At 36.7% G+C, this 19944-nt stretch overlaps 1 protein-coding gene across 5 annotated transcripts in view; it reads left to right on the top strand.

Moving 5' to 3' along the window:
• The window catches only part of ccdc88c (coiled-coil domain containing 88C), a 56375-nt gene that overhangs the window by 1387 nt on the left and 35044 nt on the right, over positions 1-19944 (top strand). For all 5 annotated transcript variants that reach the window (XR_009067141.1, XR_009067142.1, XM_057859329.1 and 2 more), the window contains exons 2-9: positions 2918-3030; positions 6908-7016; positions 15012-15081; positions 15701-15759; positions 17292-17375; positions 18412-18555; positions 18933-19138; positions 19210-19291. Coding sequence is in view for 3 of the 5 variants with exons in the window: in XM_057859329.1 (XP_057715312.1) it covers positions 2918-3030; positions 6908-7016; positions 15012-15081; positions 15701-15759; positions 17292-17375; positions 18412-18555; positions 18933-19138; positions 19210-19291 (867 nt within the window). In the remaining 2 variants the exon portion in view is untranslated. The remainder of the gene's footprint in view (positions 1-2917; positions 3031-6907; positions 7017-15011; positions 15082-15700; positions 15760-17291; positions 17376-18411; positions 18556-18932; positions 19139-19209; positions 19292-19944) is intronic.

The following is a 19944-nucleotide window of genomic DNA, read 5'->3' as shown; positions in this document are numbered from 1 at the left end:
CACTGTGCAACTCTCACTGTACACTAGTGCTGTGCGATCAGGGGAAAATCGATCACAATCTCGATATATCCCAATATAATAATTTTTAATCATATTGAAAACAAATTATACAACAGTTATGACAGCTTCTTCACTCATTTTTAGGGCTGCAGCTATTGATTATTTTAGTAGTCGAATAAACTATCGACTAGTTAGTTAGAATAATCGAGTAATTCGATCAGGAACATTTAATACATTGCAGAATAAATTTTAGATGTAAAACAAAGGCTTTCTAAGATTGCACTTCCAAAAGAGCAATAAATGCGAACACAAAATTCCAGCGTGTTTCTTCAAACTATGCAGCATTGCACTTTCATTTAAAAATAAATTAAAGTACCTGAGCTTGCCCTTAACGGTGCTGAGAAATTAAATAAATGAGGATCTAAGTACAACTAAAGAACAATTGCCTATCTTGCACAGCATAAGTCCGCTAGCTTAAATGCTATAAAATGCTAACATTTTTTTTTTTTACAATACTCTTAACAAATCGTTCAAACATGTTCCCTCAAAAATCAGCGAAATATACTTGTAAACTAAATTACGAATGCATAAAAAAAATATTAGCTTATTTTGGTCTTAACAGGGAGCAGCTGGATTCGGCTATGTTAAATGAGTTATGACATATTCACTGTTGCCACTATAGTGCAGTGTATCCACCCAAATTAGTAAAACCTTTTGGAAACACTTTCAAAACAAACCATTATAACACCACTCAAACAAATATTCAAAGCAGCAAAATTTGATTCGAAGCTTTTTCGAATCGAATTACTCGAGTTAATCGATTAATCGTTGCCGCATCACTCATTTTATTGATTTTAAAGTGACCTGCTGTAAATGTTAAATGCAACAAATAGTGCCGCAACATAAAACTATTCAGTATAAACAGAATTAGCACATTAGCATACATACTGTTGCTCAAATGTAAAGATATTTAAGTATATACTAATACTGTACTTGTTACTAGTGTTTTTGACTTTTAAAACTGCAATATATTAAGTTAGCATAATAACATTAGTAATAAATTCCTTAATATTGATACTGGAACACCTTCTACTAGTGATAAACTCATTTAAATTTTAAACAGGATGACTGGACGCCACACGATTGGACGTCTATCATCATTTTGGGAAGGGCGACAAGTGCTCCTTTTTTGTAAGGCGGCAAGCATAGCTGAGTGCCAGCTTGGGTAGGGCGACTAGGGTTTGGAAACTATGTCACAAAAAGTACATATTGCACAGCATCGGAACGCTATTTCTTAGTAATTGCCGCTACTGATGCTGTCATTTTAGGGCCGTAACGGTATCAGTGCAACACAACTTTTGGCATTTGAGAAATTAGTAAATGGCGGTCAAGTTTTGCGCCATTAAATATAATTTGATGTCTATTGCTGTCAATGGCAGTTGAATGAGTTAAATTTGAGCTCACTTCAGGATCAAAGTGTCTATTTTAGTGCTGTCAAACGATTAAAAATTTTTAATCGCGTTAATTACAGCTTAAAAATTAATTAATCGTAATTAATCGCAGTTAATCGCAATTCAAACCATCTATAAAATATGCCATATTTTTCTGTAAATTATATATATATATATATTCTGTAAAATAAATTGTTGGAATGGAAAGATAGGACACAAGATGGATATATACATTCAACATATGGTACATAAGGACTGTATTTGTTTATTATAACAATAAATCAACAAGATGGCATTAACATTATTAACATTCTGTTAAAGTGATCCATGGATAGAGAGACTTGTAGTCCTTAAAAGATAAATGTTAGTACAAGTTATAGAAATTTTATATTAAAACCCCCTCTTAATGTTTTTGTTTTAATAAAATTTGTAAAATTTTCAATCAAAAAATAAACTAGTAGCCCGCCATTGTTGATGTCAATAATTACTTACACAATGCTCATGGGTGCTGAAGCCTATAAAATCAGTCGCACCCAAGCGCCAGCAGAGGGTGGCAAAACTCCATAAAACACAATTAACAAGTGGGCATTTCACTCTACTGTCATTTAAATCTGTCTGAGCGGGACATGTGCGTTAATTGCGTCAAATATTTTAACGTGATTAATTTAAAAAATTAATTACCACCCGTTAACGCGATAATTTACACAGCCCTAGTCTATTTTGATCAAGAATTTAAGAATGTCAGTAAATTTTGGTTTAGTTATACTCAGATGTGCATTCTGTGCATCAAGTTGTTACTAAATCAACAGTCTGATTCATACCACATCTCGAGTGAAAAGCAAACATCTTTCAGTGCAGGGAACAATAAAGGAAATTTGTAATTTTCGTTTATGGGTGCAGTCCACTTGACTCAGTCTAATCAAACCAGGCTTCGGGTTAATAACCCCGAGGTACTTCCTGTTTGCCCTTGGTCAACATCCTGTTAAGCATTTCAGGTCAATCCAAAAATTTCCCCACTCAGACAAAGGTAAATAAGGTCCAGACAGGAGAAAAATCCAATGTACTAGCTCCAGTCTGAGGGTTGGCAGCGAATTACGTTCATTCGCTGTTGACCCTCCCATTTCAAATGGATTGAACACCTAACGTCGTTAATGGCATTGGCAGCCTAATGAGTTAACAAGGAAAATGCAAAAATATCCTCCATTACTATCAAGAGTAGCGCAAAATCAAATTTACCCCATACGGTAACATATTTCTGCTAACCTACCTACCTAGTCAAGCAAAACCAAATACATTTCTGAGTATCGATACTTTTGCAATCAGATATTATATCTGCATACAACATTTCAGTATCAATACTTCTTTACTTCTATAACTGTAAATTCAACTTTAAATCTATGTGAATGAGTAAATAATGTACATTAAATGTGTCTTGATGTTTTGGTCTTCATATTTTGTCATTTTAGGTGCGGACATTGGGTCCACTGGGGTCATGTGACAATGTGGGCTCAGAGGAGCGTGTCAACATGTTCGTCGAGCTTGTGGATGGAGTCTTCCTGCACAAGATTATGACACAAATGTAGGTAACACTCAGTGAACATCTCGCTGACATGTTTCAGTTGAGTTACTCTTTGTGAACAGGATATACTAAATGAATGGTATCCTGCGTGCAGCTATATGAGTGAGTTTCAGCAACCACATCCGCACTGGCTTGTTCCAAATTGAGAGCGTCACAGCTCAGTTTTACAATTTAAAAGCCGAATTATCTTTGAGCTTCAGTCAGTATCCTTACAATATTGATTGTTGAAATATGGGAATTGGAATTACCCTCAGCGAGTAAAAAGTGTCAGTAAAAAAAATAATCTCGAGTTTAGAGTAACTGACTGGCATGAGTGTAAATTCTGATGAAAATATCTCAACACATAGTACTTAATTTCTTGCTGGCTTATATTAGTCAGTACTGCCAAAGCTACAGCATTAATCTTTTAAAACCAATACACAAGCACGATATGTATAGTGGCTTTTTTGTTTATTGCCAACTTGGGTTGTCAAATGTAAAGCTGTAAAACCACTTTTGATCTTTAAATGAGTTTAACACAGATAGACGGCTTTTACTGTCAATGGCAGCCAATGAGTTAACAAGGAAAATGCGACAATATTCATTACTATCAAGAGTAGTGCAAAATCAAATTAACCCCATGGAAACAAATTTCTGGTGCAAAAACAAATACACTAAATACAGTGGGGCAAATAAGTATTTAGTCAACCACCAATTGTTCTCCTACTTTAAAATATTAGAGAGACCTGTAATTGTCAACATGGGTAAACCTCAACCATGAGAGACAGAATGTGGAAAATAAAACAGAAAATCACATTGTTTGATTTTCAAAGAATTTATTTCCAAATTAGAGTGGAAAATAAGTATTTAGTCACCTACAAACAAGCAAGATTTCTGGCTGTCAAAGAGGTCGAACTTCTTTTAACGAGGTCTAACGAGGCTCCAGTCGTTACCTGTATTAATGGCACCTGTTTTAACTCATTATAAAAGACACCTGTCCACAACCTCAGTCAGTCACACTCCAAACTCCACTATGGCCAATAGAGAGAGCTGTCGAAGGACACCAGAGACAAAATTGTAGACCTGCACCAGGCTGGGAAGACTGAATCTGCGATAGGTAAAACGCTTGGTGTAAAGAAATCAACTGTGGGAGCATTTATTAGAAAATGGAAGACATACAAGACCACTGATAATCTCCGTCGATCTGGGGCTCCATGCAAGATCTCACCCCGTGGCGTCAAAATGATAACAAGAACGGTGAGCAAAAATCCCAGAACCACACGGGGGGACCTAGTGAATGACCTACAGAGAGCTGGTACCCAAGCAACAGAGGCTACTATCAGTAACACAATGTGCCGCCAGGGACTCAAATCCTGCACTGCCAGACGTGTCCCCCTTCTGAAGAAAGTACACGTCCAGGCCCGTCTGCGGTTCGCTAGAGAGCTTTTGGATGATCCAGAAGAAGACTGGGAGAATGTGTTATGGTCAGATGAAACCAAAATAGAACTTTTTGGTAGAAACACAGGTTGTCGTGTTTGGAGGAGAAAGAATATTTGGAGGAGAAAGAATACTGAATTGCATCCGAAGAACACCATACCCACTGTGAAGCATGGGGGTGGAAACAACATGCTTTGGGGCTGTTTTTCTGCAAAGGGACCAGGACGACTGATCTGTGTAAAGGAAATAATGAATGGGGCCATGTATCGAGAGATTTTGAGTGAAAATCTCCTTCCATCAGCAAAGGCATTGAAGATGAGACATGGCTGGGTCTTTCAGCATGACAATGATCCCAAACACACAGCAAGGGCAACAAAGGAGTGGCTTCGTAAGAAGCATTTCAAGGTCCTGGAGTGGCCTAGCCAGTCTCCAGATCTCAACCCCATAGAAAATCTGTGGAGGGAGTTGAAAGTCCATGTTGCCCAACGACAGCCCCAAAACATCACTGCTCTAGAGGAGATCTGCATGGAGGAATTGGCCAAAATACCAGCAACAGTGTGTGAAAAGCTTGTGAAGAGTTACAGAAAATGTTTGGCCTCCATTATTGCCAACAAAGGGTACATAACAAAGTATTGAGATGAACTTTTGGTAATGACCAAATACTTATTTTCCACCATGATTTGCAAGTAAATTCTTTAAAAATCAAACAATGTGATTTTCTGTTTTTTTTTTTTCCACATTCTGCCTCTCATGGTTGAGGTTTACCCATGTTGACAATTACAGGCCTCTCTAATATTTCCAAGTGGGAGAACTTGCACAATTAGTGGTTGACTAAATACTTATTTGCCTCACTGTAACTGAGTGTCGATACTATACAATAATCAAATAACCTATCCGGATATAACATTTTGGTGTTGATACTTTGATACTTTTGTCAAGTGATGACCCCAGCCCGAAGTTTGAGACCCCTGATTATTTATATTGTTGTATGGTACTTTTTGCACGTTTTAGGTGGATATAAATCATATCCACAATATCTGACTTTGTTTAGTGTTGACCTTAGAATCGATATATATATCAACATATACTCTGATGAAGGCGGAATTGATAAAAGAAAAAATCAACTAATCGATATACTAGTATATATATATCGGTCCGATATATAGACTTTTTTCAAGATCAGACATTGGCTGATATACAGTATAGCCGATATATTACTGGATAGCTGTTATGTTCACAGTTTGATGATCTTTCTTATGGAGGTCAACCGATATATCGGCAGCCGATATATGGACTTTTTCAAGATCGCCCGATACATAGCCGATATCACAGGATAACTCCTATTGTCACTGTTTGGGTGATGATCTTTGTTAATTGTGATTTTGTGGTACATAAAGACGTAGAGGAAGAAAAATTTAACTTCGATTACGTACATATATATATAATGAGTATTTTACTTGCTTTTCATAATCAATGTGTTTTAATACAAAATCGGCTTTAGACATTGGCAATCAGTTGATTTTTTTTTTTTTTTTAAGGTATTCGACTGTAATAAATCTTGTATCGGTCGACCTTTAGTTTGAATCTCACTGGATGGATGCACCCTCCTGATATTCCTGCGTCCCCGATAATACCACATGTTCATTTATTTGTCTTCATTGTTTTCAGGGACATTATAATAATGCTATTGTTCTCTGCTCATTGAATGCCCTCTGGCTGACTGGCCCCTGCCCCCAGAGGATTTAAGTTTTGTAGTGTAGTATAGATGAGAAAGTGGGTTAAACAGAAGGGGGTCAGGATCGAGAAGCTATGAGTAGTATTATGCGAGGGTCTCTCAAGCAGTCTCAGTAAATTTATTATTTTAGTCCACCTAACCGGGCTACATGGAGTGTAGTTCAAGTAATCTAAATGATTTGTTGGCATTTTATAATTTGTTTTTATATCTGTACCCCGTTTAATTTAAATCGGGCAGTTTAGAATGGTGTGTCAAAGTAAACTGCCAGACCCCGTGGCAAATGGTCGGTACTGCAGGATTTTTCAAACACTTGACAGACTTCATTTTGAAAGCTGGGAGGTTCGGCCTTGGTGTGAATGTGAGCGTGAATGCTTGTTTTCTTTATACTGCCCTGCGATTGGCTGGCAACCAGTTTGGGGTGAGCCCCACCTCCTTCCCGTAGTCAGATGGGATATTTCTTTTAGCAAGTCTGTTGAAACCACCAACACAAAACTGTGCTCTGATATAATACCCATGTCTCAGAAGGCCAGTTCAGGCAAGCTTTCATGCCCACACATACACATGCACACACACATTTCATATGCAAATGAGATTGGCACAGGGTGACATGTATTACTATAAATCCCAATTCTGCACAAAAGGACTTATTTATATTGATCCTTGTCTTAAATAGGCGTAAACGGCATAAATCTTAACCCTCTTTGGTGCGTGTTTTTGTCTCCATAGTGACCCCAGCCCAAACAACCAGAGGCTGAACAAGAATGTGAACAATGATGTGTCGCTTCGCCTTCACAACTTGACCCTTCTCACGAGACATATAAGGACGTATTACCAGGTATGCATACTCAACCAAGACCAATGACACAAAAGATGTCCCGGATCGATCAAGGCCAATGAAACATGATTTTGAGAAAGAAGCCAGTCACTGCGAGCCCCATTACATTACTCTTTCGGACCATGGTATTTTCACCTAGTGTCTGCATCTCCTTAAATGACTGATTGTTTCAACTTGAGACTTGATAAGACTGAACAAGTACACATCCTATAACGAAAAAGCTTTCTTTTGATCTTTAGAATTTGTTTGAAAGTTAAAAACAGGTGCTTAAATTAAAGGTTTGATCATCCATCTATCCTTCCTAACTTTGTCAAAATTACAATGTAGAGTAAGTGAACCTTTTTATTTACAGTACAAAAATAGCACAGGCAGGGCTTTAAACCACACTTGTGTGTGAAGGCCATTGTATGTAGTGTTCCCAGTAAACAGAGACATGGCTAGCAATGTGTGTTGTGGGCTCATTTTGACATTCTGCACTAGTATTTTTAAGAAGTTTTACAAAGAATATTCATGACTACCCACACACCCTCCCTCACACCAATAATTACAATCTCAAAGTTCAGTGAGATTACACACTACACAAGGTAGAGTCATTGTGTCATCACCAAGTTAAAATTTAATTTAGTATTTGAAAAGGTACTAAAGTGGTCTTGCTTACATTACTCTTGATGCCATTTTACAAGGTTTGTGTGACAATTTGTATTGAGAGTGCTAAAAATGCCAGTTTCAAGCTATTTTAGTTTTTTTTTTTTTTTTTGGCTAGTTTTTATGGAAAACCTCCATCATCGTTAATATTAGCTGACCTGATTTTATTTGAATATATTACATGTTTAAATTTCAACTCTTTCTTCTGATTGGCCGTTGGTTGAGTGGGTGTGTCGGTAGCAAGCTTGTGGGCTTGGCTAGCTTTATTTGCTCGGCTGTCTTTGATATATTTCTAAGATGGGTCGACAGCACAAAAACATTGTCAAAGGCACCTGGGACATCAACCAATTAGGAAAAACCCCAAACCCACTGCAGTCTGAAGCCCACTGTACTGTATGTGAATACTTGTGTTTGAATCTGAAGGGGAGCAGGTATCGGTCACCTCTCCCTGTTCCCTATTGTGCAACACACTGTAACAAGATATCACCTGCACTAAAGACTTTCTTGCAGATGCGCCAAATGAACATCTGACTAATCACATTCACTCTGATTTAAAACAAGCACATGTTGCACACTACAGGCTAAAGGATGTATTAGCTAACTCAGAACCTACAGGCACCAATAAGTCTGCAATTAATTTATCAGCCTGGATAAAAAAAAAAAAATCGGGTACCGGGGATCGATAGATACCGGCCAATTGTACATAAAAAGTTTCAATATGATTCATTGACAAATAACGGAGGAGTAGGACTTCAAAGTTAGTGTCCACAAGAACAACAAAAACAACAACTACTTGAGTGGTGACTTGACAGGCTGCCTTCAGCCTATAAAAATATATAGTGATGTCTCATTATTGACTTCAAAGTTGATGAGTTCATTTACGTCTTTGCTTTTTATGTCACTTGGAATATTGTGGAGTAGCATTTTGACTAAGTTCAATGGTAGTGTCATGGTCCATGCCATGCTGCTGCCTTGCAGCTGGTGCAGTTTTTATTCTCAGCCAGTGCACCAACACTGCAGCGACTGGAGCCCTTCACAACTGCTGGTTGCAGGGAACAGTTGCGTCATGCTCGCACCTTTACCCTCCCAGGTTACTCTGGAAACCGCAACAAAGGGCTACGGGATGTTTTGAACTCCATTTCCTCTGGCCTACTTAGTGCTTTGATAAAAATGTTTTTGTTTTTTTGAAAAAATCCACTGTCTGTATTTCATTTTTTTCCCCATGCATGTTTTCTGTACGTAAATGGTTTAGACCAGTGGTGTCAAACTGGTGGCCCGGGAGCCAAATCTGGCCCGCCGCATCACTTTGTGTGGCCTGCGAAAGTAAAACACATGTATCAATTTAGTGTTTTTCGCTAAAAGAAAATTTCTGTAAAATTTCTGTAATTAAAAAATTGAAGGATATTTAACTTTTTTCCTTCAACAAAATAAATAAAAATAAAAATGCAATATTTAAATTAAAAAATCAGAAAAGGGAATGTTTACCATTTCCCCCCCTTTTAATTTAAAAATTGTGAAATAGATAATAGAAAATGGAAAATAAATGAATGAATAAATACATAAATATACTGTAGAATATTGTTTTTTTCCTCTTTTATTTGAAAAAATGAATTCTAAAGAATACTGTTTCCCATCTTTTTTAAGGAAAAAAATGTTATTAAGAGGCTCAAAAAAAGGACTTGGACAATTTTTATGTCTCTAAATTGTTTATTAATCATGCATGAAAATCACCTTTCGGCGAAATTTGCCATTTTGAAGTCAAAAAGGGTAATTGTATAGATCAGAGGAGAACATTTTTAAGGGGCGGGGGGGGGTCGGCAGATTTTTTTTAATGTCGCACGCTTGGTATGCAAGCGGAGAAAGCTGCACAAAGCCCAAAAAGCGCACCAGAGTAGCCAAAACATTGACTTATTTCAACGAAACAAAGGAGGGTACACTGCTGTGTCCTGTCTCTTCAATGCCAAGCTTGGCTACATGTCGGCCTTGAATGAACACCTAAAGCGCCGTCACCCAGTTGTAGTTTTGGGAGACGACATGACACAATTACAAGCTGGCAGATCGTAAGTCCATCTAATTAACTAACTGCATGTTTTATTGAAGTTGCCAAATCTGTCGCGATATGCAATTAGTCCATTTATCGCACGGTAAATAAAAATGAGGGCGGTAATTTTCACGACTGTGTTGTATCGCCCTGTGTGCGTGCTTGCATATAATTGTGCGTGCGTGTACATGTGCGTGTTGATGGCATATGAGACAACAGTTCCTTTCACAGATGTTTATTGTTCATGGAATTAAAGTTCAGACATACAAAATTAGGAAACACATCTATATTAAACACTGTAAACTAGGGTTGTTCCGATCATGTTTTTTTGCTCCTGATCCGATCCCGATCGTTTTAGTTTGAGTATCTGCCAATTCCGATATTTCCCTATCCGATTGCTTTTTTTTTTTGCTCCCGATTCAATTCCAATCATTCCCGATAATTTTTTCTCGATCATATAATGCATTAAGAAAAAAATGAATAAAACTCGGACGAATATATACATTCAACATAGAGTACATAAGTACTGTATTTGTTTATTATGACAATAAATCCTCAAGATGGCATTTACATTATTAACATTCTTTCTGTGAGAGGGATCCACGGATAGAAAGACTTGTAATTCTTAAAGGATAAATGTGACTTTGTATATTGTGACTAAATATTGCCATCTAGTGTATTTGTTGAGCTTTCAGTAAATGATACTGTAGCCATTTAACTGTTCTGCCCAAATGCATGATGGGAAGTGCAACCATGACTGTGCGTAGTGACACCAATTGATATATCTTCTCTGCGTTGAGAAGTAACATATGGTGTTAAGAAAAAGATCAACGCCTGTTATTCATCCCCACGTTGCTTCCCACGATATTTTTAATTGTTGAGAGGGGGATTTTAAGGCTTTAGCCAATTAAATAAAGGCTCGAAAGACTGCCTGAATTCACTCTTCTCCAGGGGTGTCCAAACATTTTGCAAAAAGGGCCAGATTTGGTGTGGTAAAAATGTTGGGGCCGACCTTGGCTGACGTCCTTTACGTAGAACAATATATTTAGCCAAATTTTAGCAAGCTATTCTGTGTGTCACATTTGATTTGATTTGATTTTTTTAATGATCGCCTTTGTGGCGTTCTCTTTCAACTCTCGGGCTCTTGCGAAATACTGCTTTTGTGAAATTAAACTAGCTTCAAGTCGCTTCAATTTCTTTCTGCGTATCTTCCCTGCAATCTTGTCGTACATGTCAGCGTGTCTTGTTTGGTAATATCGCCTCACATTGAACTCTTTAAAAACAGCGACTGTCTCTTTGCAAATGAGGTAGACACAGTTGTTGCGTATTTTAATGAAGAAGTAGTCCAATTTCCACCTATCCCTGAAGCGTCGAGTGTCGCAGTCAACTTTGTTTTTTTTGTTGATTGTCGCAATTTTAGAAAATTGGGGGTAAAGGGTCTCACGGGGTAATGTTGCTTAGAGTGCTGCTGCCTTTTAGTGGTAAACGAGGAGCAGCATTTAGTGTGTAAGCTACTTCATATGCTGGTGGCAGTACTGCTGACCAATTTATTAAGTCTGTGTGCGGGCCAGATGTTATTGATTTTATGACAGAGGCTAGGGGCCGGATGAAATTTGACCACGGGCCGCATTTTGCCCCCCGGCCAGACTTTGGGCATGTCTGCTCTACTCATTTTACACTGCCTTTTAGCTCTATATATAGGTAAAACGGCGCCTTTATAGATTGAACGCGACAATGCGTGAGTGGGTCGTGCAGCGCATGCGTTAATTGCATGAAATATTTTAATTTTTAAAACATTAATTACCGCCGTTAACGCGATAAATTTGACAGCCCTACTTTAAGCCAAAACTAAAGACTCTGGATGAGTGTAAGACATTTTGTCTGTAACGTGAAATACAATTAGAAAACGATTTAATTTAAAAAAATATATATTAGAGCTGGGAATCTTTGGGCACCTAACGATTCGATTACGATTACGATTCAGAGGCTCCGATTCGATTATAAAACGATTGTTGATGCACTCCCCTCCTTTTTTTTTTTTTTTTTTTTTTTTTTATAAATGTTTTGTAAATTAGTTCCAAAATTGTTCAAAAATACTCTCAGGCTAAACCAAACTACTATTTCAGTATCAAGTTAACATATAGCAGTAAACAAATATACAAAAATAACAGTAAATAAAAAACTCCAGTCCCCATTCTGTATTAGCAGCTTTAAACTACATTCAATTAATTTAATGTTGTGAATCAACCGTTAAAGTTGTTAAAATTGCTCCCGTTATTCCATAATTTCCGTTTTGTCTACTTTCGACATGTGAAAGTTTTAAAACTATTTTAAAGATAGATTCAAGTCAATATTTTACCGATTTGGGAGTATTTTAGATAAAAAGTTAATTAGGTTCGCTCGGAAGGTTCGCTACAACAGCCTTGCAGGGAAGTGTACTGCTTTAAGATGGCGGCCGTTTGCGAACGCCCGCATCTAGCTTTTTGTAGATGTGCTGCTAACGCTATCGAATCTATAATGCATCTAGTCCTATATAAATGATATCTACCGTAACATTATGTGGATGTACTTTGTAGCAGCTTTTCGGCAGCAGTCAGGTATGTTGTTGTGTTATTTATCTCGTAGCATGAGTTGAGCTAGAGCCGTGAGTTGAGCATTGGCATTACCCGAGGGGCCGGGTAATGAGAAGCATGATGTTTAGCTACTCTCGCTCCGTTCCTCATTGTGCCGAAGACCGCGCGGCGCGCTGAGTGTGTTGGACTTTCGCTTTACTTGGCATATTTCAATAATCGGAATTTGGATGTTTGTGAATCGTTCTCGAATCTTCCACGGCCGAATCGCGAATAATCTAAGAATCGGAAATTTTGCACACCTCTAATATATATATATATATATATATTTTAAAAAAGGCATGTCCGATATTTTTTTGCCGATTCCGATACTTTGAAAATGACATGATCGGACCCGATCGATCGGGACATCTTTACTGTGAACGTTAGCATTGCTACATTGAGGCTAATGGGGGAAAAAAACAACCTACTTTAGCCTGCTATAAAACATTGGCAGTCTTCTCCAAAACGCAAACTTGTGGTTAAAAGGTGACACTTCAAAAATGAAAAATTGCTGGTAAACAGTATTTGCAAACGAATAAAATGAAAAAAAATTGATTACTGACACCACATGCAATGACAAAACGAGCTTTTTTGCGGAGTGTAAAGCTTACGGTTAACGATTTAGCAAACGTACTTCAGGTGAACATTTCAAAATTAGAGCACGTCATGTTCGTCCAAAAAATTATTAGTTTAGTCGGCTGACTAATCGGGAGAAGATTAGTCGTTTGGGGCAGCCCTAGTTGTACAGTGTAACATATTTCCTCCACACCCTTCTCACATTTTTAACCCCTGACTCATTTTCATGCCTGATTAACGAATTATTAGATAATTGAATAATGGATTAGTGAATTAATTGTGGCAGCCATAGTTTACCTGCCATTTGGACGTGTAGCGCCATCATTGGTAGCCAAATGAGTTAAATATTTATATGGGTTGACCAAAATATGGCCCTCCAAAGGAAGCCACAACAACAATGTGGCTTATGACAAAGATGAATTTGAAACCCCTTATTGAAATAACTAAACTACTGTAATGAATTAATTGTCCACATACATTTTGAGTAATATTGTCAAATTATTGTGAACCTTAGTCGCTTTGTTGAAGTCAGATCTCATAGTAGTTGCCACCATCATATTGATCTGGGATTAGATATACAAACCCAGAGTGTTTCTGGTGGCATGGATTTGGGGTCATGCACGGACGTTTCTAAATAGGTCATTGTTGCATCATATATTGAACCTCTGTCAATTTTAAGTGTTTACTTTGATTTTTGCTGGAGGATCTCATCAATGGATGTGATCCTGAATATCTGGATACAAATCTCTTCTAGAAAGACCTCAACATTTTGCTTATAAAATGCAGCTAAATCCCAGATTTAAAAAAAAAAAAGCCAGCACTATTCACAAAATAGTATTCTTATATTGACACTGTATTCTACAGTTTTATTATTAAACTGACGATTTAAAATCATTTTGGGATGCTGCTGTGTCTGTTTTGATTTTCAGTGGTATGATTGCCACAAGTGACATAGTTTATTTTCCTAAGATAAGTTAGCTCTTTAGTCAAGAATAGGTTGTGTTGACGCTAAAAGCCGTTTGAATTCTAGCTCAACCTTTAAAACCATCTGGTGTACAGCTCACATGTTTTATTCACACCATATGAGAGGGTGATTTGACTATCAAGTTACTTCCTGGTCTTAAGAACAGTGAAATTGTACCTGCGAGTATTGTGCTACCTCTGAGCCTTCCCCGCACTTTGTCTCAGTTGAAAAAGTGGTGTAAATTGATGCTACTGTAGATGACTTTCAGATATATATTTTTTTAAAATAAACAAAAAAACTTCAAAATACAACACAAACAATGAAATATACCATATGTATTTTGATATATGATTTATGACTTGCACAGTTGTGCATCAATTGGGGAATTACATTTGATGTATTAAATGAGCTGGGGGCCTGTGAAGCCCATTGTGATAAAGGGCTTTATAAATAATTAATTTGACTAATGATGTTCCCGATACGATCATGAATCGGATCCAGGTAAAAAAGATCGGGCTTTAAAGATGTTTATATTTTTTTTTACAAGTGGAGTTAAACACTTCAGTTTTGTCTTACTGTATACTATGTAAAATTGGGTCTTTTGAATTTTTTTCCACAAATTACCTTGTTTTGTCTCCTCTCAAGTGTCCTTCCGTTAAACCAGACTGTATGTATACATTGTCTGTTTGACCTTAATCTGCCATGTGTAACGATAACATGCTTTGTTACATAATAGGCACATTTTGAAACATATCTGGCCTTGGTGTTTTAATCTTAATGGGGTATTTCTCCTCTGGTTCATTCTCTAACATACAATCGGAATAGGCAAAAACATTTTATATTTTCATCCAATTCGTCATTCTAAAGCTTTACATCCTGGCACACATGTTTCAGATTTGGAGACTTCCCTGCACACTTAGAAAGACATGAGCAATAGAAACATACAGTACAGTACAGGCACATTAATGCGATTCAAGTGAGTGCTCATCTTTCGTTGACGGCGCTACTAGACGTCCAATTCATTTTGACTGGGAGTCTCACAGTCACCCTCAAAGTCAAAATGGATTGGACGTCCAACGCCGTCAGTGGCAGCCAATGATTTAATAAACCTTTATTTGCATTCTTTTTTTTTTTTTTTTGACAAACCTATTTTACAGGAGACGCTTCAGCAGTTAATAGTGATGCCTCTTCCGAACATTCTCTGCATTGCCAGGGATCCCTTATCAGGTAATGATACTGATTTGGTACATTTTTATGCATATTTACATTATAAAACTTTACATTATTAAAACTTTTGTCCTATTGGGGCTGTGCAGTTTGATTACATTTAGTTCAGAATGAATTATATTTGCATTTCCATGAAAGAAAACAAATTTGAACTACCGTATGTACCTTTTGTTGCCCTCCTTTTTAAAATAGTGGTACTGACTGCATGATAATCAAAGTACTAGTAGTTAGTACTAGTATCAGTGTTGTTGCAGGCCTTTCATGAACTCATAATAAATACATATTGGCATCGTTAATTTTTTTCCTTCTAGCAGATGATTATATTTCAATGTATGAATGAATAATCACGAAAAAAGTTCAAAGTAATGAAAAATGAGATTTGATGATTTGATAAGCCATCTACCTTAAATATTAAATACAAACTGTATTGTATCTAGCAGTACTTGGCCTGTTGTCACTTGGACCAGATCGATGCCAAAATATGCAGAAAAAAATTGTTGTTTGAACTTTTCCCCCCAACTTTCTACTTATTTGAACCAAACGTCACATAACAAAAATGATAATATATTTTCGAAAAGTGCTGTGAATAAGTATGGCTTTTGTTTTTTTCCCCTCTTAGCAAAAAGCATGGAAGAGCTAAAAAGAATTTTACTGTTGATACTTGGCTGTGCTGTCCAGGTAACACACGCACACACATGCGCACGCACACACACACCCAGACAACCAGACTCTCCCTGGAAGAGGATTGGTATTTGTGTTTAGTTTTTCATGTCTGAGCAGAGCTGATTGCTGACACTGCTAATGATTGGCACCGTACAACTATCACTGTTACTGTACACTAGTGCTGTGCAATTAGAAAAAAATCTATTAAAATATGGGCCATTTTATTTTACGATATCGATACGCCACGATATAATGCATGTTTTATTATTTGGTGATAAATTATACAACAATTATGACAGCCTCTCCCCCACTTACTTTACTTTGAATACACATCACACTGACCTTGCAAATGTTAAGTGTATCAAGTAGTGCTGCAACATAAAACTATCCAGTGTAAACAGAAGCAGCAAAGCAGCATAAATACTTTTTCTCAAATGTAAAGACATTTTATTATCTACCAATACTTGTTACAAGTTGTTTTGACATTTAAGACTGCTGCATTTAAAGTTAGCATAACATCATTCATAATAAATGAAATCATATTAATATTGGAACGCATTATTGTGTTGTCTGTGTGGATTATTCCAGTACGGCTGGCAGGGGAGCCACTTTGTTGATTGTTGGTACTACTATGGCATATAGAATCTCTTCAAGTTGAGAGCCAAAATCTGCTGGCCAACATGTGCATGGCAGAAACGGGTCTATTTATGGAGATAATGACAATAGATATGTAGAATGTTGATGGAAAGTTTGATGTTGTTTTGCGATATATATCGTCATATCGTACAGCACTATTGTACACTTAAGAATCATGAAATTAAACCAGACATACCAAATCAAATCAATTAAATTGGTCAAATCAAAAACATTTGTTTTATTTATTAAAATAAAACACTTAGGAGGGTCCTTAACTTATTCACTGCTGTTAACAGTCATACATATCAAATCCATTTCAACTGGTATTGGGATGGCTAACATGAAGTGATCGTGTTTCACTGCCATTGACTGGGATAGACGTCCAATTCAACTGGCATTGGGATGGCTAACATGAAGTGATTGTGTTTCACTGCCATTGACTGGGATAGACGTCCAATATATTTTGACTGGCAGGGGTGGTAGTGATCGTTTGATCTAGCCAAATAAGTTAATAAAGAAGTTAGACGACTCAAATGATTCTCACTTTAGTTGTGTAGTTAGGTCCCCAGTTTTTTTTTGTCACATCCTTTTTCTACTGTTCTTCCAAATGTTACTCCCTTTTCCTTGTTCCATTATTTTCTGTCCTTCCTACTTGGTTTAGTCAGTTTCAGGAAGAGGAAAGGCTCTGAGGAGGCAGTGAATAGGAAGACAGGAAAGGGTTTTTACAGTTATCAAATCCTAAATCACGAATAGCTTTCGGTCAACTGAGGCAACAGCTAAAGAAACACAGACAAAAAAACTTACATCTACCCTACCGATAGATTTTAAATTTTCTACTGATAAGAGTATAACATAACTTGCAGTTAAATGTCTTTACGTAAATGTATTCACGTGTTTACGCTTATTTCCAGTGTGAGCGAAAGGAGGAGATGATCGAAAGGATCAAACTGCTAGACATTGAGACCCAGGCGGCCATCGTCTCTCACATTCAAGAAGTAAGTTAAGTAAAGATGCATGCACAGGAACAATGCATCTTTTAAATTATGACCTGGATTAACATCCTAAAGTTCATGTTGCATATAAACCTTATAAATTTGGCTTGCATTAATTAAACCTGAAGTTCTCAAACTGGGTTTATTTTCCACTAGCAATATTTTACTAAGTTCTCCCTAATTTCCTGACAAGTCAATTTAGTCCAATGTGATCACAGTAATTGTCTTAGGTATGGTCAGAAACTGGTAAATGGTTCATTTGAGGTAAAAAGGTGAACCGTTACAACTGCCAGATAGTGCAAACAAACAGATGGCATGCAAAAAAAAAGTGGTTAGGGCTAGGAGAGGGCGGGATGGTATTACGGTTGGACATGGATGTTGGAACTAGTCATGCCCCGATCCAATACACCAATTCTTTCAAGTATCGGTTTTAGTCACAAAATCGCATACGATCCAGTATTCACGTGTTTTCAGCACCATTCTGAATTTCGGCTGCTGTAAAACTAGGCAAACATATATGGTCTGTGGGACTACTTTTTTTTTTACAAACTAATGATAGTAACAGAGCATCGTGTAATATTTGTAAATAGAGCATTTACTGAGGAGGTACCATCAGGGACCACGTTATTACAAAACTATGATTTTTTATTTACTGGTTGCATATTTTTTTCTTAAATATGGGCATCAGGTCGGGATTGGCAAAACGCATCTTGACAAAAAACAAATCTGCATTTAGACACGTGACATCCCTAGTTGGGACTGGAAGTGGAATCTAGAAATTGGAAGATTGAAGTTGGAATATAAGTAATAAAAAAATAATTTGGCGTCTCCTAGTGGTCATTTTCATATTTCTAACCCTAACTTTACCAAGACCAGTATTGAACTTTATTTTAGGACACTATGTACAATGTACAAATAATGCCATCTGTTTGTAGTGCAATCATTCTGTTGTACGTTTCATTGCAGTTCTACACTACACTCTACAACTACTACATCGTCCTTATAATTTGTAAAAGGTAAATGTTGCTATGTTTTTCAGGTAACTCACAACCAGCAGAATGTTCTCGACCTTTCATGGCTGGAGGAAGGAGCAGGGCTTGCACAGGAAGCACTAGAACCATTGTCACGCAGCATGGCTACGTCTCTACAGCATCTGGTTGAGGAGAGAGATAAGGCCAGTGAGGTAACAAGAAACATGGATAAAAGAGGGTAACAAATAACAATACAGTATTAAACCAAAGGTGCAGTAAATCTTGGCCTGACTGCCTGCTTCATTATTATTATTATTATTATTATTATTCTGAATTCTTTTGATCCGAAATTCAAATGCAAAGTCTGATTTTCTTTGCGTGATTTTCATTATAATTATTATTATTATTATTATTTTTAATGTACTGTAATAATATTTTATATTAGCACTTTTAGTTTTTCCTTCATTAGCAGAAGGGTACCAAAGTGCCAATATATTTGAACTTGTGTGTATACATTTATTATGTTTATATGTAAAATTGACTTTTCATTAGATTGTTGTTTAATACATGGCAAATTAAATCCTTTCAGGTTATTGTGGATCTAACCCAGGAGAGGGATTACTTGTCCAGCTTGTATCCCCAGGGAAGGCAAGAACAAGTGAACACTGGCGGCGTGGTAGTGAATAACAAAGGATCGGCCTCGACTGTGGTTAGCCTTACCAAAGAAGAGAAGCAACATTTATCTGTGGAGCTTGCTGATACGAAGGCCAAGCTTCGTAGATACAGACAAGAGCTGTGAGTCCACTGAGACTTGAAATGTCATCCAGGAGGTACAAGATTCAGTAAATAAATAATTGTGTCTGCAGGGAAGAGAAGACTGAGCAATTGATGGATTCCAAACATGAGCTGGAGCATCTTGATCAGGAGCTTCAGAGAGTTAAACAAGAGGTCAGCTTTAATTCATACTCACTCCAACCATAAATTATTAGTTATTGTTATTACTTGAATTTTATGTTATTTGTTTATTCTGGACTATAAGTCACACTAGTTTTTTTTTTTTTTTTTTTTTTTTTTTTTTTTTTTTTGAGGTATTAGTATAGTGTAGTAGTAAAATACATTGTATACCTACAGTATAGGATTAATCTTCAAAAATACGTACTCACATGCCCACACATGAATACCTTAAAATCCTTCAAATGACAAAAATGTGTTGTAAAATTAACACACATCAGAGATGAGTATTATTAACAATACTGCCAAAGTTAAACAGAAATATCGCCAAGTATATAAAATTACACAAAATTTTTTTACTAATAAATTTCACACAAAAAAAAGACCTAACAGCGTCTTTAATACATTTACTGATTATTAATAGCAGTGTAAATAAACAATTTCATGATTTGATCTAAAAAAAACTAGACTTTACACCTTTACATCATTATCTGACTAGTTTGTGAAAACATACTTGACATTATAGTTGAATAGTTTAAAGTCCCCAAACTCATGATATTGTTTGTCCATTCTACAATAGTTCAAAGAAATTGGGAAAAAGAATACCTTTTTTGCTTGCAAGATAATTGTCATCTGTAAAGAAAACCCAT

This window comes from Corythoichthys intestinalis, chromosome 15, assembly GCF_030265065.1.
Source record: "Corythoichthys intestinalis isolate RoL2023-P3 chromosome 15, ASM3026506v1, whole genome shotgun sequence".
Classification (NCBI taxonomy): Eukaryota; Metazoa; Chordata; class Actinopteri; order Syngnathiformes; family Syngnathidae; genus Corythoichthys; species Corythoichthys intestinalis.
The sequence above is the reverse complement of the archived record's forward strand: the minus strand, read 5'-3'. Positions and strand labels throughout refer to the sequence as shown.